This window comes from Eubalaena glacialis, chromosome 13, assembly GCF_028564815.1.
Source record: "Eubalaena glacialis isolate mEubGla1 chromosome 13, mEubGla1.1.hap2.+ XY, whole genome shotgun sequence".
Lineage (NCBI taxonomy): Eukaryota > Metazoa > Chordata > Mammalia > Artiodactyla > Balaenidae > Eubalaena > Eubalaena glacialis.
Genome location: NC_083728.1, coordinates 49,712,839 through 49,735,474, shown reverse-complemented (window position 1 = coordinate 49,735,474; position 22,636 = coordinate 49,712,839). Strand labels below are relative to the sequence as shown.

The 22,636-nt window shown below is 41.6% G+C and overlaps 1 protein-coding gene across 2 annotated transcripts; it reads left to right on the top strand.

The window, feature by feature from the left end:
- Positions 1–1,515: 1,515 nt before the first annotated feature.
- On the top strand, positions 1,516–22,020 carry GINS1 (GINS complex subunit 1). 2 transcript variants are annotated; one of them, XM_061208679.1, is made up of 7 exons: positions 1,516–1,696; positions 6,671–6,735; positions 10,292–10,390; positions 11,005–11,095; positions 13,800–13,916; positions 18,735–18,809; positions 21,722–22,020. In XM_061208679.1, the coding sequence occupies exons 1-7, from the start codon at positions 1,622–1,624 to the stop codon at positions 21,788–21,790; spliced, it is 591 nt and encodes a 196-aa protein (XP_061064662.1). In that variant the 5' UTR covers positions 1,516–1,621; the 3' UTR covers positions 21,791–22,020. The 2 variants fall into 2 exon arrangements, with proteins under 2 accessions (XP_061064662.1, XP_061064663.1); XM_061208680.1 differs by lacking the exons at positions 6,671–6,735; positions 10,292–10,390; positions 11,005–11,095.
- The last annotated feature ends 616 nt before the right edge of the window (positions 22,021–22,636 follow it).

Genomic DNA, 22,636 nt, shown 5'->3' with positions numbered 1-22,636 from the left:
ACTAGAACTTAGACTCTGACAGCAGGGACTTTGCTCCTTTATCTTCAGAGTCTAGAACAATGCTGAATAGGCACTTCATAAATATTTGCTGAAGGAATAATGAATCATCACAACCCCCCAGAAGTGGGTACTACTGCCCCCACTGTATAGGTAAGGAAGTGAGTCTCAGGCCTGAGGTCTGAAATTGAAAAGGTTTATGGCAAAGGAAGGTTGTGGATACTGGTGTTCTTTGGATTACACTACAGAACTGTGTATTTAATAAAAACACTTAGCTAAATTATCCGTTACTGTAGAGCTGGGAAGGAAAGGTCACTCAACGTAAGGACAAGATTCAGAGGCTTTGTAGGCCATTCCCAGGCTCATTTCTCAGACCACACATCTACTGTATCTATACTTGCAAAAGAGGAACAAAGTTTCTAGGGTTAGATAGAATGGATCCAAGTAACGTTGTTTGTTTTATTTATTTATTGGCCGCTTGGCATGTGGGATCTTAGTTCCAGACTAGAGATCGAACCAGCGCCCCCTGCAGTGGAAGCGTGGATTCTTAACCACTGGACTTCCAGAGAAGTCCAAAGTAACCCTGTTTAAAAAAAAAAAAAAAAAAATAGCCACGGGAATTCCCTGGTGGTCCAGTGGTTAGGACTCTGCGCACTTCCACTGCAGGGGGCATGGGTTTGAGAACTAAGACCCCGCATGTCACACCGCGGGGCCAAAAAAAAAAAAAAGCCAAATAAAACGAATTGTTTCCATAGCAGTAATTCCCACCTTTGATTCTATATGGTTATGAAAATTTCCATAATCATCTCGGCGGGAATATGGCTATGTGTATTCATGTTAATCTAGGGCAATCCCCCACCACCACCTTGTGAGTTATTGTACACATGTCTTTAAATGACTGATTTAATATCGAATGTAGTACGGTGGAGTTGAAGGCTTAAATACAGGGTCTGTCACTTTACGAACTGTGTGACCTTGGGCAAGTTCTCTAACTTCTGTTTTCTAATCAGTACCAAGAGTCTTAATAACCACTTTAAGGATAATAGTGAGAATTACGTGAAGTATGTCACAGTCCCTAGCACACAACAGATACCCAATAAAAGTTGTTTTCCCTTTACCATCACACAAACAAACCCACACTGCAAAACCGAACAGACGCAACGCTGGGTGCTAACATCATTGCACACCTTTTCCGGGTCTGCCTTCTAGACCGCATCGTGCGCGCCCCTGTTAACCTAAACGAGAATGAATGAATCCAACGGAAAAGGGGACGTACGTCCATCCCGAGCTGTGCTGCGCGGGAGCTGTCCTGCGGCTCAGCCTGAGCTCAGACCGAGGCCTGGACAGGACGGCTGGGCTGAAGCCACACCAAGGTCCGCAACCACCCAGGTGTGGGGCTCCCTGTGGCACTGCGGCTGCACAGCGGAGGCAAATGTCCCCTGGCCGCCGCCGTAGCCTGGAGCCCGGCAGTGCGCTCCTATTGGTCGCACGTTTGAGCGCCAAAGCGGGGCGGAGGCGGGGTCGGCCCCGCGCGTCGCGGACCTGTAGGAGCTGAAAGCGTAGGGCCTGGTTCGGCGGCCGTCTGCCTGAGAGTCGGTGGTCTGTGAGGGCCGGCGTGTCCACCATGTTCTGCGAGAGGGCCATGGAGCTGGTCCGCGAGCTGCACCGCGCGGCCGAGGGAAGGCTGCCGGCCTTCAACGTGAGGGCGGCGGGCGGGCGGGCGCCTCCCAGGGGTGGCTTCTCTGGGGGCTGCGCAGCCGGGACGGGACGTCGGGTGTGCCCGTGGTTCTCCGCGGTGGATGTGGCAGGGTTGGTTTCTGCGGCTTCCCGCGCGCGGGCTGGACGGTCGGCGTCTCGCCCCGGTGACGCGCTGGAGAGGCCCGGAGACGGGTGCTGGACCGCAGGTGTGCGTTGCACTGGGGAGGTGTGGACCGGGGTAGCGGGGCGTTAGGGCCGCGCCTGGGAGGATGCGGTGAGCGCAGCCCCGCCGGGGAGCCGGCGGTGCGGACACCCTCTCCCCGCCGGGGAAGGGTGACCGGTGCGGGGTGCGCGGGCCGCACGGGGGCTTCGGGGCCGGGAGGTTTGCTGTTCACTCACAAGGCATTTCAGGGCAGCGATGGGGTAACTCTTCGTGTTTTGAAGGTAACTGTGGCGGCACTTTGGGGAATGGATCGAAGAGAAGAAAGAATGGCTCTGGGTGGTTACAGTAGACCACACGAGAGCTGTGTATGGTCCGAACGGCCCGGTCAGCGGGCTCTGAAAGCCGTGTCCTGCGACAGCAGGACTTGTAGCTACGAGGACAGGGCTGGAGACGGGATGGATAATGGGGGAGGAGAGGGGTAAGCATCTCGGGAGGCTTCTCTCTCTGTTAGCGGAGGAAACATCGGAGGTCAGCAGGAAGAGTGTTTGGGGAAGGTGAGTTTTGTTTTGAACATTAAAGAGCAGTTAGCTTGACACTTAGGTCATTTAACGGATGGGGAAAGTGAGCCGCGGAAATTATGGATCCAGTTAAGGAACTTGCCTGAACTTGCAGCATATTGGAGCCAGAGCCTCAATCTGAATACAGGTTTCCTAGAGTCCAGTCTGTTGTTCTTGCAACTTCAGACAGTTACTTAATCAAAAAAGTTAGGAGACCACAGTGGGAGGTTCAGTAGAGACGCTGGAATGCAGAGGCGTGGAGGTTGTCAAATGTGGCCCCGCTGGGGTCAGAAGACTAGGTCCTTTGGGGGTCGTGGTACATGGGAGGAAACCAGCCCAAAGGCTCAGAGACTGCCCACGGTGCTGGCTATTCAGACCCTTAGTCCAGCTCTCTTTTTCACTCACATTTTAGGATAAGTGTTGGTTTCGCACTTCGGGGTGGGGGGCTCAGGGGCAGACTTAGAAGTTGTAAAATCACTCGGTTTTCTGGGTCTTAGTTGGCGGAGGTGCACCTTTTCTTGCAGTCGTGCCTGCCTTTGGGGCCGGCCACTGGCACAGCTGAGCTGAGACCAAGAATTGATCTGATTGACCCCACACACCCTTGACCACACAGACTTTCAAGAATTATTCTTCCCAGGCAGATGATGGCTGGTTTAGAGCAGGGACTCTGCCTTGTTCATTCCAGAATCCCTCATGGTTAGGTGCTGTGTTCAGCAAATTGGAATGATTATGCACTTTCTACATGCAGAACTGGTAAAAGTTTAAGTGAGTTTTTAGGAAAATTATTTTAGGTATCTTTACAAAATTATTTCACACTTCTCTTTTGTATACTTGCTGATCTACTAATTGTGCAAGAGTTTCAACTATTCCTTAAAATAATATTTGTAATAAATGGAATATTTAACTGAATTCTAATAAATCAGACTTTTCCATGATCTCTTTTTAACCAGCTGATGAAAGAGAAGGTAGAAATCATGCTTTCATTTTTCATCAGGAATCATTTCTTATATTCGAGCAGGGTTAAGTAAAGTGTAATTCTGTAATTATACCGGTAGTGCCAAAGCACTTTTGCTAATGCATGTATTTTGGCTCTAAAAGTAGATGGATTGCTTATCTTTGTTTTGTTTTGGGTGGTTTTTTTTGGTTGTTGTTATAGCATTAGTGGTTTTTTTCTCCTTTTTTAAAAATTTTCAATTGAAGTATAGTTGGTTTACAGTGTTTCGGGTGTAGGGGTTGCTTGTTGACAGACTTATTGTGTGACATTTATGAATTTTATAATTCTAATGTTTTTATCCTTCCAAGGGAAAATTTCGTGTGTGTGTGTGTTTTATATCTTTATTGGATTGTAATTGCTTTACAATGTTGTGTTAGTTTCTGCTGTACAACAAAGTGAATCAGCTATATGTATACATATATCCCCATTTCCTCTCCCTCTTGAGCCTCCCTCCCACCCTCCCCATCCCACCCCTCTAGGTCATCACAAAGCACCGAGCTGATCTCCCTGTGCTATACCGCAGCTTCCCGCTAGCTATCTATTTTATACATGGTAGTGTATAAATGTCAGTGCTACTCTCTCAATTCGTCCCACCCTCCCCTTTCCACTCTGTGTCCACAAGTCTGTTCTCTATGTCTGCGTCTCTATTCCTGCCCTGCCACTAGGTTCATCAGTACCATTTTTCTAGATTCCATATATATGCGTTAAAATACGGTATTTATTTTTCTCTTTCTGACTTACTTCACTCTGTATGACAGACTCTAGGTCTGTCCACATCATTACAAATGACTCAATTTCGTTCCTTTTTATGGCTGAGTAATATTCCATTGTATATATGTGCCACATCTTCTTTATCCATTCATCTGTTGATGGACATTTAGGTTGCTTCCATGACCTGGCTGTTGTAAATAGTGCTGCAGTGAACACTGTGGTTCATGACTCTGTTTGAATTATGGTTTTCTCAGTGTATATGCCCAGTAGTCAGATTGCTGGGTCATATGGTAGTTCTATTTTTAGTTTTTTAAGGAACCTCCATACTGTTCTCCATAGTGGCTCTATCAATTTACATTCCCCCTAACAATGCAGGAGGGTTCCCTTTTCTCCACACCCTCTCCAGCATTGATTGTTTGTAGTTTTTTGATGATGGCCATTCTGACTGGTGTGAGGTGATACCTCATTGTGGTTTTGATTTGCTTGTCTCTAATGATTTGCCTAATGATTTCTCTAATGATTTGCTCAAGTAGAAAATCTCCTTTGACCTTTCTATTTTCTATTCTAGCAGTGGTTTTTTTTTTGGTAGTAACCTTTTAAGATCATTTTCCAGTAAATAATAAATTACTTATGTACTTTTGTCATGCATTATTGCTTCTGTAGGGCTATTGATTTTTTTTTGTCATTAGTTTTATTGAGGTATAATTTATATACAACAAAATACACATTTTAATAGACATTTGAGTTTTGACAAATGTATACAATCCTTATAACCAGCAACCCAATCAAGATTTCTGTCACCCCAAGGATTCCCTTTTCTCTTTTGTAGCTACTAGCTACCTCCTATCTGCAGCCTTAGGCAACCATGGATTTTCTTTCTGTGCTACAGATTATATTTGTCTTTTTAAATGTATTTCTGGAGTCAGCATGCTCGGAGTTGCAAACTTTTCTGGACTGGGCCAGTTGGAAGCATACAGTGTGTACTCCTTTCTGTCTGACTTCTTTTCTCAGTACAGCATATTCAAGATTATCCTTAATCAGTATGTTAATTGTGTATTTTGTGTTAGTAATTCATTCCTTTTTATTTTTTTTAATTATGGTAAAATATACATAACTTAAAATTTGCCATTTTAAAAAAAAAAAATTTATTTATTTATTTATATTTATTTATGGCTGTGTTGGGTCTTCGTTTCTGTGCGAGGGCTTTCTCTAGTTGCGGCAAGTGGGGGCCACTCTTCATCACGGTGCGCGGGCCTCTCACTATCACGGCCTCTCTTGTTGCGGAGCACAGGCTCCAGACGCGCAGGCTCAGTAATTGTGGCTCACGGGCCTAGCCGCTCCGCGGCACGTGGGATCCTCCCAGACCAGGGCTCGAACCCGTGTCCCCTGCACCGGCAGGCAGACTCTCAACCACTGCGCCACCAGGGAAGCCCAAAATTTGCCATTTTTAAGCGTACACTTCAGTGGCATTAATTATATTCACATTGTTGTGCAACCATCACTCTTATTTCCAAAACTTTTCATAACCCCAAACAAACTCTATAACCTTTAAGCAATAACGCCCCACTCCTCTTTCCCCTCAGCTCCTGGTAACCTCTAGTCTACTTTGTCTCTACGAATTTGCCTATTTCAGATAAGTGGAATCATACAATATTTGTCCTTCTGTGTCTGGCTTATTTCGCTAAGCATAATGTGTTCGAGGTTCATCCATGTTGTTGCATGTATCAGTACTTCATTTCTTTTTTTGGCTGAATAATATTGCATTGAATGGATATACAGTATTTGGTTTATCTGTTCATCAGTTGGACATTTGTGTTGTTTCCACTTTTTGGCTGTTATGAATAATGCTGCTCTGAACATTTGTGTACAAGTTTCTGTATGAACATAGGTTTTCAGTTCTCTTGAGTATATACCTGGGAGTGGAATTGCTGGATAATATGGTAATTCTGTGTTTAACGTTTTGTGGACTCATCAGACTGTTTTCTACAGGGCTGTACCATTTTACATTCCTACCTGCATTGTACAAGGGTTCCAATTTCTCCCCATCCTCTCCAACACTTGTTATTATGGCCATCCTAGTAGGTGTGGAAGGACTGTTGGTTTTTGTTTTTTTTTTTTTTTTTTGGCTGCGTTGGGTCTTCGTTGCTGTGCGTGGGCTTTCTCTAGTTGCGATGAGCAGGGGCTACCCTTTGTTGTGGTGCGTGGGCTTCTCATTGCAGTGGCTTCTCTTGTTGCAGAGCACAGGCTCTAGGCGTGCGGGCTTCAGTAGTTGTGGCACATGGGCTCAGCAGTTGTGGCTCGTGGGCTCTAGAGTGCAGGCTCGTAGTTGTGGCGCATGGGCTTAGTTGCTCTGCAGCATGTGGCATCTTCCTGGAACAGGGCTCGAACCTGTGTCCCCTGCATTGGCAGGTGGATTCTTAACCACTGCACCACCAGGGAAGTCCCGTACTATTGGTTTTTGATAACATACATAAATCAGAGATAAACATAGATAAAATATTGCTACAAACTTGGTGGGGGAATTAATGAGTGTAATTTTATATGTTCTAGGAGGATGGACTCAGGCAAGTTCTGGAGGAGATGAAAGCTTTATATGAACAAAACCAATCTGATGTGTAAGTTGATAAGATTGATATTTTAAAACAATTTAAGAAGTATGATATTGAAATCAGATAATCTTAACATTAGTTTTATTTTTGTTAATTTTTTATTTTTTTTTAATTAATTAATTAATTAATTATTTTTGGCTGTGTTGGGTCTTCATTGCTGCACGCGGGCTTTCTCTAGTTGTGGCGAGCGGGGGTTACTCTTCATTGCGGCACGCGGGCTTCTCATTGAGGTGGCTTATCTTGTTGCGGAGCACGGGCTCTAGGCGTGCAGGCTTCAGTAGTTGTGGCTCGCGGGCTCTAGAGTGCAGGCTCAGTAGTTGTGACGCACAGGCTTAGTTGCTCTGCGGCATGTGGGATCTTCCTGGACCAGGGCTCGAACCCATGTCCCCTGCGTTGGCAGGCAGATTCTTAACCACTGCGCCACCAGGGAAGTCCCAACATTAGATTTTAGATATGATTTGTTTTTTCTAATTCTCTGTGAGCCTGATCATACCCTAACTATACAGAACTAGAGGGATTTGTGTTAATCACTGCTATGTCCATGGGGATTCAAACAGTGCTTGGCACATGGTAGATGTTCAATAAATATTTGTTGTTTGACTGATGTGACTTGAAAGGAATCGGGGTGGACCTAAAAGAGATGAGACAGGAGTAAGTAACAACCTTAATAAGTGAAATGTATTGTTTCCACTGCTTGTTTTCATCAGTAGAAGACTTAGTGGGTTAAAAGGAGAACAGGCAGTTTGTAAACTTAGCAGGAGCAGCAGTGACTTGCAATATCTTGAATGGAGTTCACTGAGAACTAGTGCTACAGAAGGCTTGGTAGGTGAGAGGGTTCTTGAGTTACAGACTATTTAGAGCCAAGCATGGTAGTTGGCCCAGTGGAGAATTTGGGCTGAATGACCAACTTCATAGGGTCCTGTGATTTGGTGAAGAGTAAGACACAGAGTACTAACTGCTGGATCAAAGGCGAGGTATTCAGATCTCAACCTGTCTGCAACATGAGATTTCATGTTTGGCCTTGTTAGGGAGTGTTTTCATCAGTTAGTTGGACATAGAAATCAGTACCATGCTGTTAAGATTTGTGGAGTACACTGAACAGTAGGCACATTTTGCAGTTACTGTATTTAAGGATAGATAAGATGGAACAAGGAACTGAACTGCAGCAGGTCTGCAGTAAATGTAAGGGAAATGTAAAGTCCTGAACTCAGGTTCCCAAACTGTTCATTTGTTCATTCAACAGATATGTACTAAACAATTATGAGCTGATAAATGGCTCTGGTATTTCAATTGTGAACAACATAATCAAGATTTTTGCCCCCCATGACCCTCACAGTGTAAGGCAGAAGGCAGATATTAAATACAGATACACCAAGTTGGAATACATGCTATGAAGGAAAACAACAACACTAGGAGAGAGAATAATGAATTGAAAATATTAGTAGATTGAGGAATCAGGGAAGTTCTCTCCAAGGAAGAGACATTTCAGCTGGGGCCTGAAGGAGAAGCAGGTTTTAGCAAGGCAGTAATTGAGGCAGAGAGCATTCTAGGTGGAGGAAACAGCATATGCAAAGACCCTGAGTCATGAAAGAGGGTGGGATGCTCAGGGAACTGATCATTAAAGAAAGCCAGTGTGGCTGAAACTTAGTGAGCAGGCAAAGGGTGACACCAGGTGAGATTTTTAAGCATGTGGGGCAGGTGGAGGCATGTTTGTGTTTTAAAAGACCACCCTGGCTTCTGTGTGGATAGTAGATGGAGGGGCTGAGAGGATAGGGAGGCATGCTGGTCATGCAGGTGACAGGAGAGGTAAGCCAGACTAGGGAGAAAGTGAACAGTTTATAGACATATTTAGGAGGTGGCCTAACAGGCCTTGGTCCAGTAAGAGGACGATTTTCCTGTATTCAACCATCTGGAAATTCATGATCCAAAATTCTGTGCCCTGTCCTCCTAGTTTGGTTGTCGGGGGTCAGTCACTATTACCAGTTTCTGGTTAAAATTATTTGTCAGAAGAAATCTATTCCTATTTAATTACTCATGTGTAAATGTGAGTTTTTTAAGGAAGTTCTTATGTACCTAATAAAGTACTCTGATGTTAGGTTGGGTGTATTTTATTTGTGCTATTTCTTTATAATCCAGAGCACATTGTAAACAATGTGGAGCATAGGGAATTCCCTGGTGGTCCAGTGGTTAGGACTCTGTGTTTCCACTGCAGGGGGCACGGGTTCGATTCCTGGTTGGGGAACTCAGATCCTGCAAGCCTCTTGGTGTGGCCAAAAACAAAAAACAACAAAAAAAAATGTGGAGAATAAATCTAACGTTTGTAGAGTGGCAGAAGTGTATAGAACAGATCTAGAAGACATGGTAAAATGGGACATATATTTTACCTCTATTTTCAGGGCCTGGAGCAGGCACGTATATTTTGTATTTGTTTCCTTTTAAAACCCCAGAGTAGATTCTAATTCATTCTGTATACCTGGCTTTGTTTTGTTTTGTTTCCAGTTTTTTTTTATTATGGTAAAATACACATCACATAAAATTTGCTATCTTAACTTTTTTTTTTTTTTTTTTTTTGCCACACTGTGGGGCATGTGGGATCCTAGTTCCCTGCCGCCTGCCCTGCAGTGGAAGTGCGGAGTCCCAATTACTGGACCGCCAGAGAAGTCCCCCATCTTAACCATTTTAAGCGTACAATTCAGTGTATTCAGTACATTCATAATGTCATATAGCCATCACCATCATCTCCAGAACTCTTCATCTTGTAAAACTGAAACACTATACCCATTAAACAATTGTACATTTGGTTTTATTTTATTTTATTTATTTATTTTTTGGCTGCGCCTTGAGGCTTGCGGGATCTTAGTTCCCTGACCAGGGATTGAACCCGTGCCCTCAGCAGTGAAAGTGCAGAGTCCTAACCACTGGACCACCAGGGAATTCCCATACAGTGGTTTCAAAGTGCAATACTTGTCTAATATCCAAGAAGATATATATTTTATAGGGTAAAACCAAAATTTTCTCCCTCTCTGTGTGAAGGACCCTAAAGTACAGAACATGCACATAGTTGAAGATCAATAAATATTTGTTGGATGAGTGGAGGACCATCTGACTCCAGAATTCTTAGCTCACTTTATTAGAATGAGGATTTGGAAGTACCACAAAAAGAGGACTCCATAGGATAAGAACATGATGTGAGGCCATAATCTTATGCACCGTGATATTCGATCTGTCTCTTATCCCACCATGAAAAAGGGATTCCAAAAAGTGAGGAAACACGATATTTGTCTTTTGGAGACAATGGAGATTAATCAGTGTGCAAAATGCAAAGTGCCACATGGCTAAACAAAACACTGGGAGTGTGATCCTAGGCAAATTAGTTAGCTTTTGGCTTTTTTTATCTTTTAACATGTTAGCAAAAGCTCTGATGTGGAGGCAGGTACTATTTGGGTAGGTTAACTGCTAACATAAATGGATAAAAACAAGCATGGAGTCAGTTGTTAGTTGGCTTGGAAAATTCGACTTATACTGAAATAGACATTCTTTTCCTCCTTAAATGTTTTACCAGGAATGAAGCGAAGTCAGGTGGACGAAGTGATTTGATACCAACCATCAAGTTTCGACACTGTTCTTTGTTAAGAAATCAGCGCTGCACTGTAGCATACCTGTGAGCTTCTCTGTGTTTGCTGGGGTGGCAGGGAGCAGTGGAGGGTTCCCATGTGGTTTCCTAATTAACCATTTTATATGGATAACAGAAATTCTTAGATTTGTCTCTCTTTTATAAGCATTCTAAATTCTTCTCTTTTTTTCTATTTAAACATTTTTTTATAATGAAAAATTGCAGTATTCATAAAATTAGAGAATAATGTTACAGACTCCCATGGAGCCATCATATAGGCTTAACAATTCTTAACATTTTGCCATAATTGCTTCATCTTCTTTTATTTGTCTATGCTAAAACATTGTAGAACATCGGGCATTTTACCACTGAATACCTTAGTATGCATCTCTAAGAAATAAGGACCTTTTGGACCTTTTCTTACATGACCACTATGATTCTCATACCTAGAGGAATGAACCCGACTTCACAGCATCCATCCAGTCTGTATTCCTATTCTCCCTGTTGTCCCAAAGATGTCCTCTTACAATGGTTTGTTTGCCTCAGGAACCAAATAAAAGTCCACATGTTAAATTTTGGTGGTTGAGTCTGGAGTTTCTCTTGATCAAAACAACTTCCGATATCCCTCTGTTATGCCATCTAATACCTTATTAATGTCCTAGGTATGACCGATTGCTTCGGATTAGAGCACTCAGGTGGGAATGTGGCAGTGTCTTGCCAAGTGCTTTACGATTTCACATGTCTGCTGAAGAAGTAAGTCAGCACTGTTGTTCAAGTTTGTGAATTTGGAAAATTGCTGAGGTTATGGCAGTGTTCTGTAATAGTATTTATAGTATTTCTCTTTTTTTGTTTTAACATTTGTTTTTCAGTAATTTTTGGTCTGTAGTATATACTGTGATGAGAATGGTAGGAGTAATTCTAAATGCTATATGGAAAACTACTATTACTTAACAAAATAAAGGGTCCCATTATGTTACTTGTTAGTGATCCATCAGTAGGATGAGAAAACTGTCGTTATTATTGGGAGATTTTCCATAAAATATGTGGGTATACATAATTTGCTTATCAATGTGAATATTTGAATTCTTGATTTATCCAGTCATTAAGGGACAATATTTAAGGACACAGGATTGGAGCCAAGCAAACCTGTGTACAAACCTTGGCTCTGCCACTGTCAGATCTTGGGCAAGTGACTCGACCTCTCCCTGTGCCTAAATTCCCTCATTTACAAAGTGAGGGTCATACTGCCTACGGTGTTGCAGTGACTTCGGACACTACCTAAAGTTAGACCAAACTTCATAGGTTAAGACTGCTCTCACTTCAGATACCAGCCGTAAAGTTTGAGGTTCCCAAGGCCACCCTCCCTTCTGACCAGCTGGCTACAAATTCAGAGGTTCCCACCATCCCTTCAGGTTTGGGGCTTTTAGCCTCTTGATATTAGTCCAACTTGGAGAGAGGAGAGGGTAGCTAGAAGTAGAGCTCAGTCTCCTGTGATTCAATCAATCATGATTTGATCAATCTATCAAGCGTATGTAATGTTACCCCAGAGCTGTGTGAGCTTCCCTGGTTGACAGTACTTTGTGTGTGTTGTTACATATCACTGTGCCAGGAGGGTGGTGTGTCCTGATTCTTCAGGGAGAGGATACTCAAAGCTTCACATTTGGGACTCCCAGACCTCATCCTGGGTGTCTCTTCCTTTGGCTCGTTCTGATTTGCATCTGCAATAAAACTGTGATTGTCAGTGTAGTGCTTTCCTGGGTTCTGTGAGTCATTCTGGCAAATTATTGAACCTGAGGGAGGGGTGTGTGTATGTATTCGCACACACACACTTTACTAATGAAGGTTATGTGTATAGTCTTTTAGAAGTTATCTTGTTTTACCTTTCACAAAGAGATCTACAGTACTGGAATAGATTTTTGTGAATAATGTAAGAGCCTAGTTGCATTTTGAGTATGGATATTGAGATGGCATCATTTATTGAAAAGGTCCTCTTTTCCCCTTGCTCTGTGCATAGTGCCACTTGTCATAAATTGAATGTCAATATATCTGTGGATTTTGGATGGGGGACTTTCTCTTCTTTCTTAGTCTATTTGTCCTTGTACCAATTTCATATTGTTTAAATTATGGGAATTTTATAATAAGTCTTGAGTAAGTGTTCCCATCTTGTTCTTCTCTTTCAATGTCTTCACTGCTTTTGGCCTTCTGCATTCCCTTGCAAATTTTAGACTCAATTTATCAAGTTCCATTTTTTAAAAAATTGGGGTTTTGATTGAGATTGAATTGAATCTATAGATCAGTTGACATTATTACAATACTGAATCACCCAATCCTTGAAAGTGGTATATCCTTCCACATATTTTGGTTTTCTTTAATTTCTCTCAACAATTAAAAAAAAAAACAGATTTACTGAGATATAATTTACATCCCCTAAAGTTTATCCTTTTAAAGTATACAGTTCAGTGTATTTAGGATATTCACAGAGTTGTGCATCCATCACCACCATCTTATCCAGAACATATTCTGTCCCCTCTTCCCAGGCCCTAGAGACCACTGCTCTACTTTCTTCATGGATTGGCCTAGTATGGATTTTTCATATGAGTGGAATCATACAATATGTGGACTTTTGTGTTTTTCATTCAGCATGTTTTCAAGGTTCATCCATGTGGTAACACATATAAGAGCTCCACTCTGATTTACGACTGAATAATCCCATTGTAGGGATGTACACATCTTATCCATTCATCAGTTGATGGACATATGGGTGTTTTTCTCAACAGCATTTTTTTTTTTTTAAATATTTTATTTTATTTTTATTTATTTATTTATGGCTGTGTTGAGTCTTCGTTTCTGTGTGAGGGCTTTCTCCAGTTGCGGCAAGCGGGGGCCACTCTTCATCGCGGTGCGCGGGCCTCTCACTATCGCGGCCTCTCTTGTTGCGGAGCACAGGCTCCAGACGCGCAGGCTCAGTAATTGTGGCTCACGGGCCCAGTCGCTCCGCGGCATGTGGGATCCTCCCAGACCAGGGCACGAACCCGTGTCTCCTGCATTGGCAGGCAGATTCTCAACCACTGCGCCACCAGGAAAGCCCCTCAACAGCATTTTATAGCTTTCAGAAAACCTGTCAATACAGAGTTTGAAGTTTGAAGAGATCATAATTCTGAAATGGTGTATTTTTCATGGTTTGGTTTCTGGTGGAAAGTTCCTTAGGTCTGTGATTAAGTATGCTGGGATACTAGTTCTGTGAGAACAGAGATGTTTGTTCACTTTGTTAAATGATCCTAAGTACCTAGACCAGTGCCTGGTTCATAACAGGCAGTCACTAATATTTGTAGTTTGAATGAATGGTCATAGCAATGATCCACGTGGGGATGTGTGCTGTTTCTGAAAGGATTAGTATATAATTTCTGCAAGTTTGTTTTCTTACAGCTTTGTCAAATGGCCATCTTTATGTTTGTAGATGGAATGGTTCAATCATTACAAAAAGTCCCTTGCTACCTACATGAGGTCATTGGGAGGAGATGAAGGTTTGGACATCACACAGGATATGAAACCGCCAAAAAGCCTATATATAGAAGTAAGTATACCTTTTTAAAATGGATTTTTCTTTAATGCATAGACTGTGATGACTTTTATCTAAGAAAAGGGGTGATGTGGCACATATATACAATGGAATATTACTCAGCCATAAAAAGAAACGAAATTGAGTTATTTATAGAGAAGTGGATGGACCTAGAGTCTGTCATACAGAGTGAAGTAAGTCAGAAAGAGAAAAACAAATACCGTATGCTAACACATATATATGGAATCTTAAAAAAAAAAAAAAGGTTCTGAAGAACCTAGGGGCAGGACAGGAATAAAGACACAGACGTAGAGGATGGACTTGAGGACACAGGGAGGGGGAAGGGTAAGCTGGGACGAAGTGAGAGAGTGGCATGGACATATATACACTACCAAATGTAAAATCGATAGCTAGTGGGAAGCAGCCACATAGCACAGGGAGATCAGCTCGGTGCTTTGTGACCACCTAGAGGGGTGGGATAGGGAGGGTGGGAGGGAGACGCAAGAGGGAGGAGATATGGGGATATATGTATATGTATAGCTGATTCACTTTGTTATAAAGCAGAAATAAACACACCATTGTAAAGCAATTATACTCCAATAAAGATGTTAAAAAAAAAAAAAAGAAAAGGGGTATATGAATATATATTAGTTTATACAGGCATACCTTGGAGATATCATGGGTTTGGTTTAAGACCCACAATAAAGTGCATATTCAATAAAGTGAGTCACGAAATTTTTTGGTTTCCCAGTACATATAAAAGTTATGTTTACACTATACTGTAGTCTGTTGAATATGCATTAGCATTATAATTCTAACCATCATCTGACAATGCAGGGTTGCCACAAACCTTCAATTTGTAAAAAACGCAATATCTGAGAAGCACAATAAAGCAAAGCACAAAAAAGAAAGGAAACAAACTCAAACCAAAAATTTTACCTGTAGGTGGTGGCAGGAATAGGATGGAACAGCCAAAATTTTCTGACTGTACCTGTTTTAAAAGTTTGGAACCATGTAAATATTTTACATATTGTTAAAACAAAATGAAATCAAAGTGGAAAACCAACCTACACATTTTGAAAACAAAATGAAACAAATGAACCTGTATTTCATGTTGATAGATTAGTCAAACTGGGGTTATTTAAATTACTTTAAAACACATAGATTGATTGTATTTCCCTAGTAGGTACATACTAAGGATGAAAAGAATTACAAAGAAATCTTAACCTGTTTTTAGTAATCATATTATTCGTAATAATGTTATTAGTAATAATATTCCTAAGAATAATATAATATTCTTTAAATAATAAACAGTTTATATATTGAAGAATAGAGCAAAAAAGTAATAGCATCGACTCATGTTGAATCATCTCTTCTAAAGAAGTATTTCTTAGCTCTGTCCACTGAAAAGGCCTAGAAACAAGGACCAACTCAGTAGCCATGAGCATCCACATTCATTTTTTTTTTTTTTTTTAAAAGGGAATTTCTCTAGCTCTAGGCCTATCTCTTTTTTTTTTTAATTTATTTTAATTTATTTTTATATTTATTTTTGGCTGTGTTGGGTCTTCGTTTCTGTGCGAGGGCTTTCTCTAGTGCGGGGCCACTCTTCATCGCGGTGAGCGGGCCTCTCACTATCGTGGCCTCTCTTGTTGCGGAGCACAGGCTCCAGACGCGCAGGCTCAGTAGTTGTGGCTCACAGGCCTAGTTGCTCCGCAGCATGTGGGATCTTCCCAGACCAGGGCTTGAACCCGTGTCCCCTGCATTGGCAGGCGGATTCTCAACCACTGCGCCACCAGGGAAGCCTCACATTCTTGAGTCTATATGCCATTTCCCGTGAAAGGAAACCAGGACTCTTGGGGGGAAAATGGCTGATTCCAGGTCTCAAATAGATTAAAGATGTACAAGCTGAGCATGGAAAGCAAAGAAAGTATCAAGGACTACAAGGGGAGTGCTGAAAAGACTTGGGAGCTGATTCGAAGGAGCTCGCATTAGCCAAAGAAAGGACAATTTGAGCATCAAAATGATAAACTGCAGTGAATTGCATCACATCAGTTGCGTTAGAAGCATGAATGATAATGACACCTAACAATAACAGTTTTAAAACTGAAACCTCTTTGGGTCTCCTTGGAGAATATGAAGGATGCAACTCATTTTGGAAAATGGTAAATGAAAGAATGGAGTCAAGCATCCATCTGCCGTTACTGCACAAATTCTATCTCAGGGTAGCCAAATTGTTTACGAGGGAAATCTCTTTTTTATAGAAGAATTCCAGCTAATAAATGCAGCAGGAATAAAAAAACTAGATTAATGCCGTTTTGTAGCTCTAATGCATGGAGGCAAGTAGCTGCTAAAGCATTAGGTGAAAAGCTTAGGAGAGACCTTAGTAGTGGATGGGTATGGATAGCACCTAGGCCCATTGATCAATCTTAACATCCAAAAAGGGACACCAGGATTTCACTGGTGGCACAATGGTTAAGAATCCGCCTGCCAATGCAGATGACACAGGTTTGATCCCTGGTCCAGGAAGATCCCACATGCTGTAGAGCAACTAAGCCTGTGCAGCTAAGCCCGTGCGCCACAGCTACTGAGCCTGCACTCTAGAGCCCACATGCCACTACTACTGAGACCACATGCTGCAACTACTGAAGCCTGCGTGCTCTAGGGCCTGTGTGCCACAACTGCTGAGCCTGTGTGCTGCAACTACTGAAGCCCGCACTCCTAGAGCCTGTGCTCTGCAACAAGAGAAGCCACTGCAATGAGAAGCCCATGCACTGCAACTAAGAGTAGCCCCCGCTCGCTGCAACTAGAGAAAGCCCACATGCAGCAATGAAGACCCAACACAGCCAAAAAAAAAACCCAAAAAACAAAAAGGAACACCAGACATTTTGTGCTTCACGACATCATAACACCATTTGCCAGAAAACAAGACCTGATCTGATCCAGCCCCTACACCTAACTTCCAGTTTATAGGATATTCAGGGGTGGGGGAACATGTTAAATGACCCCACAGGAGTCCACAACAGAATCTATTTTTTGGGAAACTACCAAACTTCCCAGTTTCTTTAACAAATAAGTTGCCAAGGGGAAGGGGAAGGGGGAGAACCCTGTAGATTAAAGGAGACTTACAGACATATCAGAAATGTGTAATGTATAGCTCTCGTTTGACTCTCATTTGAGCATGGCAACTTTAAAAAAAAATTCATGAGACAAAATGGGGAAATTTGGATTCTAACTGGGTATTTCATAATATTAAAAATTATTAATAAGATGTGATAATTGTATTGGGATTTTTTTTAAAAAATCTTATTTTATAGAAATAAGCACTAAAATAATTATAGATTAAATGAAATGATGTCTAGGTTTCGCTTCAAAATAACCCAGAAGTGGGCGAGGGAACAAGATTGGCCACATGCTGATAGTTGTTGAAGCCAGTTGGTGGGACATTGAGTTTATTAGCCTTTTTACTTTTCAATGTGTTTGAGATTTTCCACAATAAAAGTCTATTTAAAGAAGCAAAATGCTGGTGGTGGGGGGGATTTTTCTTGTATTTCTCAAACCAACTTAAAGTACCTTTGGGAGTCATGGTAGGATTGCAGAGGAATCACAGAACATGAAATTATCCAGGACAAGTAGGAATCTGAGACTTGCCATTGGAGTTGGCTTTGCTAACACCAGTGCTAGTACTCTGGAGAATAAACTGAGGTCTGAACTCTCATAGGAGATGAAAATGCCCTCCCGCCTTCCTGTGGCAGCACTTGAAGCTGAGCCAGGTCTGAGATTTCTGGGGCTGCCTTTGAATGTTCCTTCTTTGCAGTTGCAGAAGTGGTTATCAGGCTCCTTACCCCTCCCACCTTCCAACTAAGACCCTCTCCTGATTCTTGTAGCATGAGTCTATATCTTTTCTTTCCTAGTGTGCTTCTAAGTAATACTGGGAAAGAGTCTGAATCAATCAATCAAAGGAGATTGGCAGAATCTGTAAAACAAATCTTGTAGACTTATGTCCTGTTCTCAGATATTGATACTTTATGGGAGGAATCTGTAAGAGGCAGGTTGGGGTAGATCTAAAACGTTCTCTTTTCTTTGTAGATATGGGGGGTTTTTTGTTTTTTTTTTTTAATTTTATTTTTGTCTGCGTCAGGTCTTAGTTGTGGCACGTGGGATCTTCGTTGAGGCATGAGGGATCTTTTGTTGTGGTGCGCGGGCTTCTCTGTAGTTGTGACGTGCGGGTTTTCTCTTCTCTGGTTGTGGTGCATGGGCTCCAGGGTATGTGGGCTCTGTAGTTGTGGCGCGAGGGTTCCAGGGTGCGTGGGCTCTGTAGTTTGCGGCACGTGGGCTCTAGTTGAGGTGCGCAAGCTCAGTAGTTGTGGTGCGCAGGCTTAGTTGCATGGGCTTAGTTGCTCTATGGCATGTGGGATCTTAGTTCCCTGACCAGGGATTGAACCTGCGTCCCATGCATTGTAAGGCGGATTCTTTATCATTGGACCACCAGGGAAGTTCCTGTAGATGTGTTTTCAACTGCTTGATTTTTCACAATTTGCAGAGGGAAAACAATCCAGTGACGTTGTCTCTTTTTGGCAGCTCCTTAGGTTTCCTTGCTGTCAGTGCTGACGTACACATATATTCGGAGATTTGCCATTATTCTTCCTCCCCATCAAAACAGGACAATTAGAACCACTAGAATACCACAGGAAGGAGTACTAGGCCTAAGTACACAGAGAAGAAATAAAGAGAAAGCCTAATACTTTTCATATGGGTATATATAAATCTCCATCTACTTTATGGTTTCTACATATTATAAAGTAATTTAGATAAGACATCAGTTTTTCTTTTCAGGTGCGGTGTCTAAAAGACTATGGAGAATTTGAAGTTGATGATGGTACTTCAGTCCTATTAAAAAAAAATAGCCAGGTATTTATTGTCTTAAGATACTTTAAATTTTGTAAGAGTGTTGAATGACAAAAATGTTGGAATCAGTAGCAAAGTAAGTATCACCTTGTGATGATCATTTGTATCCTAGGAATTATGTTTATTATAAAATACTCTTTTGTCCTTTTTCTAAATGTAAAGACGTGAAGCAAACGTTGCATATAGTAAGAGAGGGTTAATTACAGTTGACCCTTGAACAATGCACAGGGATTAGGCGTGCCTACAGACTCCCCTCTCCCCACAGACTCCCCTCTCCCCACACAGTCGGAAATCTGAGTACTTCTATCTCTGCCTCAAAAACAAAGGGATTGATAAATGACTCACCCAAAGGCTGGAAGCTAAAACAGTTTGAATAGAATTAGGACCCAAGCCCTAGTTCTTTTGATCCCACCTTTTGTGATCTCTAATCGAACACAAACTTTTCCCCATACTCAGTCAATTTAAAGATCTGTAAAATGAAAATACAGGTTTTATATATGTGTGTGTGTATATATATATATCCGCATATTTGAGTGGAGTCATGCAGTACAAACTCATGCTCAAGCATTAGCTATAATTTACTAGGGTATTGCTTGAATTTAATACTAAGCATTTCCCTGGGAAGTTGCCACAGTGGGTCTTATTCTAGTTAAGGGGCTATTAAGTTGTTGCATTTAGCTCCTTTCTTCAAATTATTATTTATTAAAAAGGTGCTAAGCACTAGTTTTCAGCCTATACTTCTTCACCTTTTAAATCTTAGTTCTTTAGCTAACAAATAGTGATATGGATCAAAAAATTTCTAAGTATTTAATATATAAACATAATAGAATTTAATAGGGAAAGACTGAAATTGTGAAATTGTAACTCACTAAATTTTTCCTTACGAAGAATCTCAATTTATTGTTTCCTTAGAAATCTTCAGGTTCACATTAGATGAATTCACATTAGCTAAATTTATTTTATCCTATCTCTGTTTTCTGTAGTCATATTAGCATAGGAGGAAAGGTGAACTAGTAAAAACCACTCTTTCCTTTGTTGCCTGCCATCTTGTTATGAGACGGTCGGTATTTAATGACCCTAGTCACTTTTGTTGACTTCTGTTTGTTCTGTTGAGCCAAAGAATGGTTCTGGTTATGTGGTTCTTAGCTCATTTCCCTAAGGGAGGGTGAGTTGGTCTCTTATTTTACTAGTACCCTTGGAGTTTTAAATAGTTTCCTGAAACAAAAGTTGAAAATTTTAAAGACAGATTTTCAGGGTACCCTAAAATCTTTGGTTGTTAAGGCAAAAGTTTCCCTTCCAAGGATACTAATGAATAGAAAATAGATGGTGAAGCTCTGGGTTCACAAGAACAAAGCTAGCCTCATAAAGCAAGATCTGAGAAAATGCACTTCACCCCAAACACTGTCCCGTGGTTGAATTTCTTTCTCGAGCTTTGTGGCCAGTCTTCCCACCAGGTGTGCTAAGACTCCTCAGCAGGGAGGGCCTGGGTGGGGCCAGGGCAGCCGAAACCCAGTCCCTCCTCCGTCTGCTGCTGTTAGACGATTGCTGTTTACTGTGTGGCGCATTCAGAAGCCTTCCTCTTAATGAGACTTTGTCTCTCAGTATCACCCTATAAAAATGGGGAAACTTAAAAGCATAATCTACTGTAATTGATATTAAGGGGCTTCAAAAATGTCTGAGCACATCTGAAACCAGTTTTCTATAAAATCTGTATTGTAGATCACCCACATAATGTAAAATATTAATAGGGAAACATTTTCCTACTGTACATTCCTTTATTATTGACTCTATGGCAAGCATGCTCTCTGGTTGTCCAGAAATCAGAACTCCCTCTTTTTAGTAGATATTGGAATAATTGTTAAATGAACAACTCCGTAGTTTTTTCTCTCTCTCTTTATTATTTTTTTTTTTACATTTTATATTCTTAAGGATTTTTAAAAATTCAGTTAAGCTAGACAACAGTCCTTGGCCCATGGGTCTTCATGACTGGTTTGGAGGAGTTTCTTTGGTCATGGGTCTCACCTGAGGCCTTTGAGTTTGTGGAGGACTGTCAGGTGCACTGAAGTGGCATCTCCTTCCTTCAATACTTGCATACTCTCTCCTTCAGTTACTTTCTAGGGTTATCTACACTGCACTTTCTGATGTACTGTTTCTTGTTTTCACCCAAGTATCTCTGTCTTGTCTTTGAGATTTCTTTGGTCACTTGTGAGCTTGGAAAGTCTTCCTGCCTCACCTCCAGCACCTCTCCGCTCCAGAGTTTAGTAAATGTTCACTTTTGTTTTAAGCCCTGGTGTTTTGAGAGGGAATCAGACAAGGAGACTCCTTTCCACCTCAGAACGAGAGCAGTGTCCTCTCAGGAGACGTTGAGGATGAGCCTTAGCCAGGCACTGGCATCCTCACACACAGCGTGTGACCAGCACCCATGTCATAGGTTACCATGACTTTTAATCCTTGGAAAATATGGGAGAAGAGTTGCACTGTTAGTAGAAGAATGACTGTTCAGACTCAGATCCTAGAAGAGGTTTAATGGAGAAGACACTCCTTCCGCTTGCCTTCCTAATGAGCTGTTGCTGCACCACTTGTGATCCAGCGCCCCAAATCACACCTACCTGGGTTTTCTGTGCGTACATTTTAAAATGCAAACAGGAAGGAAAATACCTACTAGAATTCAAAACTCTTTAGTTACATTTAACTTAAGCAAAACGTGAATTTGTTTATAAAATTCAGACTTCAGTACAGCTCTAGCTGACATCCATTTCAGTTGATTAAAATAGCAAAAATACTTAAGTTTAGCTTTTAACTACTTAGCTGGTGGAGTTTGAAATATATATATAATGCGTTGCTGCTTCTTAATGATGCATCGTATAATTTAACATTCTTTTCATTCCTTTTTCTTCCTCCCCCTCTTCCCTCAGCACTTTCTACCTCGGTGGAAGTGCGAGCAGCTGATTAGACAAGGCATTCTGGAGCACGTGCTATCGTGACCTCGCACCAGATGGCTGCCAAGGCTTCCCCCGTTTGAGGCTGGACCCAACCAAGGACACTTCTCCAACTCCCTCTCCACCTCCCCCAGGCCCACCACTTTTTGGTTTTAAAATTTAGACTTTCTTTAACCAGGAATGCTTGGCCAAGGAGTATGGTTTGTTTTTCTTTTTTTTCATTTGAACCTGAGTTTCTCTTTTATTTAATTTCCAAATATAATTCTATAACCTTCCATGGTAAACATATTTTTGAATCTATGTTGTCTGCTTGCATTTTGAAGCATCAGTTCTCAATAGAGAGTTTGAATTCTTGCCATACAGAGACTCCACATATCCAATCTGCTGTCCACAGTTCTAGAGGGAAGTCCAAGATCAAGGCTCTAGCGGATTCTGTGCCTGGAGAGAGTGCTTCCTAGTTCATACACCGCCATCTTCTCATTCTGTGCTCACAAGGTGGAAGTGGTTTATTTTTCTGTTGTACAGGATTCTCCCCTTTGTGTGGTAAGTTGTATCTGTAATCACAACATTCCTACAGTTCCCAAAATACTGTATACAATTCCCAAAATACTATATACAGTTCCCAAAATACTATAGTGCGTTTTTGTTTAATGAAAGTAAATTATCAATATTACATTTTAATCTCCTTTAAACAATGAGGCAGTTTCACCTGGCTGTATAGGGAGATAGGGGGTCCTTGTGCATCTTGTGTTGCTGGAAGTGTGCATTGTGCAAGCCGGGGAGCTGAATTTCTGCAATTCATGTTTCCAAATCACATGGGCAGGTGGAGCTGATGGCCTATAAAATTTTCAGTGTATTTAATGTTTAATAACATGTTAACTTATCACCTGG

Bases quoted from the DNA above. Each gene is read 5' to 3' on its own strand.
- GINS1 (XM_061208679.1), top strand. From the start codon at position 1,622: ATGTTCTGCGAGAGGGCCATGGAGCTGGTCCGCGAGCTGCACCGCGCG. The intron at 6,736-10,291 runs GTAAGTTGATAA...ATGTTTTACCAG, and splicing joins GAACAAAACCAATCTGATGT to GAATGAAGCGAAGTCAGGTG. The intron at 10,391-11,004 runs GTGAGCTTCTCT...TTAATGTCCTAG, and splicing joins CGCTGCACTGTAGCATACCT to GTATGACCGATTGCTTCGGA.